General features: G+C 44.1%; 1 protein-coding gene across 1 annotated transcript in view; it reads right to left on the bottom strand.

Moving 5' to 3' along the window:
• Positions 1-1,455: 1,455 nt before the first annotated feature.
• LOC134354517 (fibronectin type III domain-containing protein 7-like) overlaps positions 1,456-8,619 on the bottom strand; it is a 29,018-nt gene continuing 21,854 nt past the window's right edge. The window contains exons 6-9 of the mRNA XM_063063439.1: positions 8,222-8,482; positions 7,846-8,100; positions 5,292-5,552; positions 1,456-1,736 (exon numbers count right to left, since the gene is read on the bottom strand). Coding sequence (XP_062919509.1) covers positions 1,456-1,736; positions 5,292-5,552; positions 7,846-8,100; positions 8,222-8,482 — 1,058 coding nt within the window. The remainder of the gene's footprint in view (positions 1,737-5,291; positions 5,553-7,845; positions 8,101-8,221; positions 8,483-8,619) is intronic.

Genomic DNA, 8,619 nt, shown 5'->3' with positions numbered 1-8,619 from the left:
AGTCATTGATAAAGCTAATAATGCTGTGCCTATCAACACACATGAAATGCTGGAGGAACACAGCAGGTCAAGCAACATCTTTGGAAAGGATATCAAAAGGTATCAATTGTTTACAAACAAGAGAAAACCTGCAGATGCTGGAAATCTGAGTAACACACACAAAATGCTGGAGGAACTCAGCAGGCCAGGCAACATCTATGGAAAAAAGTACAGTCAACGTTTTGGGCCGAGACCCTTCGGCAGGACCGGAGAAAAAAAGCCGAGGAGTGGATTTAAAAGTTGATGGGAAGGGAGAGAGAAACACAAGGTGATTGGTGAAACCTGAAGGGGGAGGATGAAGTGGAGAGGTGGGAAGCTGATTGGTGAAAGATGCAGGTGATGGGCAGACAGGGAGATAGGTGAGAGAGGGAAAAGGGGATGGGAGATGGTGAATGAGAGGGGGGAAGGGCTGTGGGACATTATCGGAAGTTTGAGAAATCAATGTTCATGCCTAATTGACTCCCTCTGGTGCTTCTCCCTCCTTTCCTTTCTTCCATGGCCTTCTGTCTCTTTCACCTATCAACTTCCCAGCTCTCTATTCACTCCTCCCCCTTCAAGTTTCACTTCTCACCTTGTGTTTCTCTCTCCCCTCCCTCCACCTTTTAAATCCAGTCCTGCAGAAGTGTCTCGGCCCGGAACGTCGACTGTACTTTTTTCCATAGGTGTCAATTATTTATTCCGTTCCATAGTTGCTACTTGACCTGCTGAGTGTTGAGTGTATTGAGTGTACAGAAAATCTAGCATTTACAACGTTGTGCCTAGGGCACTTCTCTTTTTTTTTGGCGTGTGCCTGCGTGCGTGTGAGTTTGCGCGTCTGCGTGTCCATGCCTCCATGATGATGTCTTTTTCATGGCTTTTTACTAGGCGCGGAGCGAGAGAGAGACTGGCGCGCCACTCCTCGCACGGACATTTTCGCAGTATTTTCCCTTTATTTTATGAGGTCGAGCAGCGATCTCGACACCCAACCCAGCACGGATGGAAAGCGTACTCGGGGGTGGACTGACTAGTTTCGAACCCGGGAACCTCTGCTCCCGGGTCCGGCGCCGATGTCGTTGCGCCACCAGCCGGCCCTGTTCTGAGGAACTGCTTCTGTGGTGTCCAGTGGCTGAGACGCCTGAGCTCTAGAAGTTTCTGGAATCACAACCTCAGGAAGATTTTTAAAGATAAAAGATTTAAGGATAAGATTGCAATGTAACAAACTCTACAAACAGACATATAAAGTTAACCTCTAGCTTCTGACTAAATTTGGAGCTATTATAAATTGCAACTCATATTTGATCTGAGGAGTTATAAGGCAATTCCATGTTTGTATTGATTGCCCCATGCTTTTGGTTTGTTGCAAGAATAACCCTGCGATATTCCAACCTCAGTGCTACTCTAAATCTCAGAAAAGTATTTCCAACCGCAGCTTTTCTCTCAAAAATCTTCAGATATCTCACCTGTTTTGGTTTCAACCATGGTACTTATACTCTGACAGTAACCACGCACTGCCGTTACGGTTATGAAATATGTCTGACTGCAGTGAAGGTCCATAAAATCACAGCTCGTCTCTGTTGTGTTACACAGTGAAACGTGTCCATCTTGTCCTTCTGCTGTTGTAATGTACCACATGGCACCCTCAGCCTTCGCCCAGGTCACTGACGTACTCCTAGTGTCACAGTCCAGGTTAGTAGAAATGTATTTGACTACACAAGGGGCTGCAAATCACAGAAACACAAACTGATTGAGACAGATGAAGGAATAGATGCAGTGCAAATACACACAATCAGAAGTTATGATGAATACTGTGGGGCTCTTGAAAAATGCTGTTGGAACTACTGTAACAGAACAGTCAAACAGTCAAAAAAAAACCTGAACTGTTTTAAAAGAAGGAAGCCATCTAAGTAAAAATAAATAGTTTTCTAACATGGAAAATTAACCCCAGTATTATTAAAGATTAATTAAAAATCTCTGCAAAAACACATTGAATTAAAATTACAGTGGAATTTATCACGTAATGTTAGCCTTCACTGTTGTAAGTTGTACTGTGGGGTGATGTTTGGAGTTCTTATAGTTGTTACCACTGGACAATTTCTGTTCTCTATGGTAGGACAACAATCAAAGGGTGCAGATGTTTAAGAATATTCATTGTCCTAAATTTTAACAGTACCAATAGAATTACGTTAATCAATCAATGACTGCGTTGGTTGAATACTTGTCACATAAAAATTGAACTTCAAGATATTTGGTGTATTAACCATGAGTGAGAGCAAGGTTTTCCTTTTTGAGCTCCAACTGAGCAGAGTCTGCAATTTTTTTGAAAATCAGATTTTATCAATAATTTTAAAAATTACTTACAAGGATAAACTTTTCAATGCTTTTTCATTCCTAAATTCATAGTCAATACTTTCAGTACTGTTCTGTTACATTTCATAAATCCAACAGAACTGTTGCCACTCACGTGGCCCCCTGGGGTGATACATTACGACAATAACTGAGGGTCTTCCTCACCCAACCCGGCCCCTCCATCTCCAGTGATGGAAGAACCCTATAACATGATCCTTTCCCACTGAGCCCTTGTGGTGTCTGCACCAAACTTCAGTGTGTCCCTCAGCACATATTCCTGTAACCTATGATGAGCTGGTGGGCAGCGTTCCTCTACCGACAGACCAGCACGTTTTGGACAGGTTGTAAAGACTGCCCAGTTCACGGCTAGGCTTGGTCCAGTGGGGAGAAGGAAACACGAGCTCGGAGATCCTAACCATACCGGGAGGTCAGCTGCTTGAGTCGGGGTGAGTGAATCAACAGTGAAATCGTAAAGAGGATGGACAGTCAACAAGTGGAGAGGAAGTTGATGAATGTTTCTAGGAGAGAGCTAGGAAGCCTAATGGGCAGTTAGGGGGTAGGGTCACAAAAGATCAGATCAGTATGTGGAGGGGGGAGGCAAATTCAGTAGAGTGGGTAGGAGTGAGTGAATTCAGGAAACCAGGTACCTAAAAAGGTTGTGTCCCGCTGCCAGTTTAGGAAGCCCTACATAAAATTGCCATGATTGCTTGCTTGCCCAATTGAAACTTGGTTGGGCTGAGACAGCTAAAAAAACACATGTGCTTTTCAACCACAAGAACTAATTTTTCCCAGCAGTGTTCTTATCAAGTGTTGCACAAAGAATGATGCCATTACATTTATCAAATATGACAAGTTCAATCTGTGACTGAAAGTTCCTGTTCAAATTCCCAGAGTGGTGTGACTGGACCATCACAACAGGATTGCACTCACAGATTCATACACATTGAAAAACGAACACTGCACAGCTGAGAGAAAAAAATCTAATTTCTTGGTGTAAAAGAATTTGGCAGTGAAAATTCCAGCCATTCAGAACATAGACTGATTGATATTTTGTTTCCTGAGCTACCCAACTTGAAGAGCAAGTGAAGCACTTGAGGGTATTTTTAATATATTTACAGTACTGTACAAAAGTCTTTGGCGCGCACACACACACATCTAAGGAGCCTAAGACTTTTGCGTAGTACTGTAGTAATTTTATGTATTGCTCTGCACTACTGCCACAAAAAAAACTAATTTCATGACGCGTGCATGATGGTCAGCCTGATTCTGATCTGGGTCTTTATTATGGACTGACAGTGGGAGGGGAGCAGGGAAAAGGGAGTCATGACCGGAAAAAGGGGAAGGGAGAGGGGAGGAAGCAGGAAGCATCAGAGGGACATTCTGTCACGATCAATAAACCAATGTTTTTGGAATCAAATGACCTTGCCTGGTGTCTCAGGGCTGGGTGTGTCTGCACCCGTACCACACCCCACCCCTGGCACTCTTTCTCTGCCACCTGTCCCACACCACTCCTGCGGTGCTCCACCCTTGCCATTCCCAACGACCTTTGCTCCCGCCAGATTTACAAACTTGCTTTCTGCTCCACATTGACAAATGCGGTACTGTGCAAAAGCTTTCGGCACCCTGGCTATAAATATGTGCCTAAGACGTTTGCGCAGTACTGTATGTTGGAAGAATAAACTTGAACAGGCAAAGCCACAATGGGAGAGGGGTTTGATCAACTCAGCAATAGTTCTCCATTTCAAACATGGTAATACATTCTAACTTCCTATTTTGAACACCTATAGACATATACTTCATTTGAAATACTAAAGGGAGTGTGTTTGTAGAACCACTAAGAATTAATCTGCATAGCAGCTGAGTCTAGTGCTGACCTTTACAATGCTATATGGGGACAATGCCTGTGCAGAAATTTAGCATGAGTCGGCCACACACTGTTGCCAAATATTGCATTATACAATTTAGAAAAGGCACTAAAAAAGAGGAAAAGAATGTGGAAAAGCATGTTCCTGAGGGAATAGATGGTTAAAATGAAAGGGTTTGGAGACTTCAAAGGGCAGAATGTTTGTCTGAACAGCCCAGAAGATGGGTGTGCACTGGCCAAAGTGTAAAGCCCCAGGAAATGAAATCAAGTGTCTGGAAATGCATGACACAGTCCTGATGAGAGTGAAGGAACGTTTTAGAATATAGAACATAGAACATAACAGCACAGTGTTGTGCTGACATTGTAACCTACTTTAAGATCAATCTAACCCTATCTTTTTACACAGTCGTCCATTTTTCTATCATTCATGTGCCCATCTAAGAGTTTCTTAATGCCCCTGATGTATCTGCCTCAATACCCTCCCCTGCCAGGGCATTTTTAAGCACTCTTTGCGTAAATTTACCTCCGACATTCTCCCTGTACTTTTTAGATCAGCACACAGAAAGATGATAGAAATCTGATAAAGCTGTAGCTAAACGCAGTAGAGGTTAGAAATCAGGAAGCAGATCTTAACAGAAATCTGGTCTTGAAGTAAGAAGACCACAAAACTACAACACATTACCAAATTATCTGCACGTCTTAACAAGAGCACTACATGAATTTAATCTTAAAAAGCAGAGGCCTACAATTTTCATGCAGTATGAAATCTTCAATTACATTAGATAGATAGATAGATATACTTTATTAATCTCGAGGGAAATTTGGTTTCGTTACAGCCGCACCAACCAAGAACAGAGCGTAAGTATAGCAATACAAAAACCAGAAACAATCAAACAACAAAATGCAAACTATGCCAGATGTAAAATAAGTTCAGGACCAGTCTATTGGCTCAGGGTGTCTGACCCTCCATGGGAGGAGCTGCTCGTTCGATGGACACAGGCATTAACCTTGTGCATTGGTTGGGGTAGGTTTTAAATCACCATATTCCAGAGAAGATACCTACCAGTTTCAAATTCTAACTGAGAGCTTTGTGAGGTGTCACACACACCATCCAGTGCTGTCACAGTTAAATTGTACACCTGTCCACAGTGTAGGTTGGTTATCTGACATTCGGTACTGGCCGTCTCGCAGGAAACTGGGTGCCCATCACTTCCTTCTGCAGTTGCCGAGTAAGAGACTGCACCTTTAGTGTGGCTCCACAATACTGAAGCATCGTTTGTGTCACAGTCTACATGGACATCGAGGTTCTGTGGGATGCACGAAACTAGAAATGGCAAACAGAAGAGATGAAGAGCAGTTGTTGAGCAGCTGGTAAATTTATGAGTTGTTTATTTAAGTACTACCATTCAATTAGTACCACTAACACGAGAAAATCTGCAGATACTGGAAATCCAAACAACACACACAAAATGCTGGAGGAACTCAGCAGGCCAGGCAGCATCAATGGAAAAGAGTAAACAGTCAATGTTTCGGGCCGAGACCCTGCAACAGGACTGGGAAAAAAGGATGAGATTAAGAAGGTGGGGGAAGGGGAGGAAGAAGTACAAGGTGGCAGGTGATAGGTGAAACTGGGAAGGGGGAAGGGGTGAAGTAAAGAGCTGGGAAGTTGATAAAGGGCAGGAGAAGGGGGAATCTGATAGGAGAGGGTAGAAGGTCATGGAAGAAAGGGAAGGGGGAGGAGCACCAGAGGGAGGTGATGGGCGTAATTAGTACCTCTATTTAATTACTACCATTTTTGGTGGGACTGCATCCAGCATATCATGTATAAATATTGCTCTTTACCAAAGAAAGTACGATTGTCATTGAAGGACTGCAGTAAAGGTTCAATAGATTGACTCCTTGGATTGATTAATGACGAGAGAGTTGAGTTGACTTGGCCTATGTTCTCAGGAGTTTAAAGGAATGAAAAGAGATCACACTGAAATTTACAAAATTTCACTAAGCTGGATGCAGAGAAGATGTTTACTCTGGTTAAGGAAACTAGAATCTGAGTTTACAATGTCAGAACAAAGGACTGTCATGAATGCAGAGCATGGGTGGACCCAAATACGTTTAGTAGTGTTAACAAAAATAGAGGTTATTAATAGTTACTAGGAAAGCAGGGAAGCAAGGATTGTACAGAGAGACATCAAGGAGTGAATGAAGCAGAAGCGGGAATATGCGTGGCTGGAGTTGGGCTCGAACCCTGGACTTAGACTGGAACTCAGGGCCTGGGCTTGGCATGGGACTCGGGACCTGGACTTGGACTTGGACTTGGACTTGGACTGGGACTTGGAACTTGGGACCCCGACTTGGACTCGGACAGGGACTTGTAACTCAGGACCCAGACTTTAACTTGGACAGGGACTTGGAACTCGGAACCCAGACTTGGAACTTGGAACATCAGAGCCTGGACTTGGAACTCGGAACATCGAAACACAGAGCCGGGACTCTTCCTTGGACACAGGACACAGAGCAAGGACTCTTCCTTGGATACAGGACACAGAACACAGAACACGAAGAGACAGTTCCCCACTTAGGGTAGCGGCAAACAGTCGGACCTACCCAGCGGAGACGAACACATGAAGAGACAATTCCCAACTCAGGGTAGCAGCAAACAGTCGGACCTACCCTGCAGAGGCGAGGACACAAAGAGACAGTTCCCAACTCAAGGTAGCAGCAAACAGCTGGACCTACCCAGTGGAGACGAGGACACGAAGAGACAAAACCACACAATGATAGACAGTTCTTTTCTCTTGGCACAAAGTGGCTCTAAGTAGCGGCAAGTTCTCGATTTGGCCCCGGAACTACAGACAGCGGCTCTAGCCTCACTCTGGCAGGTTAACTTGATGGACCCACTCTGGCGAGGTAGCTTAGTGGCTCGCTCAGGCGAGGTAATTTCACAGGCTGAATCTGGCGAGGAGAGTCGACTTACTGGTACTTGCTTCGGGGAGAAGACTTGACTTGCTCCAGCGATGTGACTTGCTCACACTTACTTCGGTAACATGAGGCGACGTCGGCTGACGGTCTAGCACTGAGTAGCTGAAAGCCAACACTATATACTGCCTGTTCAGCTGAGAATCAAGTGCCTTTAATTACAGAGCCCAAGAAACACAGGGACACAATGAATTAAAGGAAAACAAGGAGTCAACGGTCCCGATCGCGACAAAAAGGAAATTTAAAGGGAACCAGGGAATAAGCGATCCGGTCCGTGACAAGGACAGGATGTTTAGGACTGAGAAAAGAGAGCTTTCTCCATTCAGAATTCTCTTCCCAGGAGAGCAGTGGAGACTGAAGCACTGAATTTACTCAAACGATGTTTGAGAAATTTCTGGATATTAAGAAAGTCGAAGAAAGTGCAGGAATTGCACTGAAATGGATCAGTGATGATCTTGCTAAATTACAGAGCGACTTCAGAGGGTCAGATGTCCTACAGCTGCTACTATTTGGGTTCTTATTTGAACTTTCTTTGTCCGTAAGTTTTGCTGGCTAACTGTATTTTGGCCAGTGGAGAAATCAGTGTTTGTGTGATTGATAGAGAAATTAGAGATTCAGAAATTGGATGACTCTGCAGTTACCTGTTCTCATTGTGACCGAAGGACTTTCAGCAGAGTCACAGGTGTCATCGTGCGCAAGGACTGTGACAGTATAGGTCTCTCCACAGGACAGGTCAGTGATGTCACACAGCGTATCATTGGCGCTGCATCGCTGCACGTCACCTCCTTCTGCAGTGGCAATGTATGATGATGCACCTTCACTGAACTCCCAGGAGACTGACAGAAATCCAGAATCACAGTCCATGTAAGCATTGACGTTCTGGGGGACACACGGTACTGCAAGAAGGAAAAACGTAACATGAAACTACTGTAGTGTCATAACTGTATGATGCAAAAAAGTACACAATTCCTCACTGTGTGTAGAATTTATTATTATATATAGGTTTCCTGACATTACCTGTTTTAACTGCCACAGCAGAGCTATGTGAGCTGTTACACCCCATGCGGACTGCCTGTACAGTTATGTAGTAATACAGTCCACAGTACACATCAGAGAGCTCACATTCAGTGCCTGTTGTATTGCAGGAGGCCCAGTGGCCATTGGTCCCTTGTGCTGTTACGTGGTATGACTCTGAGCCATTGCTGGGATCCCAAAACACAGAGACAGTGTTATTCTCGCAGTTGATGTGAGCTACCACATTCTGTGGGATACAAGGTGCTGTACAAGAGAGAAAGGATAAATTAAAATACATCACAATACAGAATTGAAATGAGTAATGCAATAGAGGTTTCAACTTGATTAGAGCCTGTTGATCAACAGCTGAACAGTTGAGTTTATGGTACAGGTTTACTAGC

The sequence above is a fragment of the Mobula hypostoma genome, chromosome 12 (genome assembly GCF_963921235.1).
Source record: "Mobula hypostoma chromosome 12, sMobHyp1.1, whole genome shotgun sequence".
NCBI classification, from domain to species: Eukaryota; Metazoa; Chordata; class Chondrichthyes; order Myliobatiformes; family Myliobatidae; genus Mobula; species Mobula hypostoma.
Note: the sequence above shows the minus strand (reverse complement) of the source record. Positions and strands in the feature narration are given on the sequence as shown.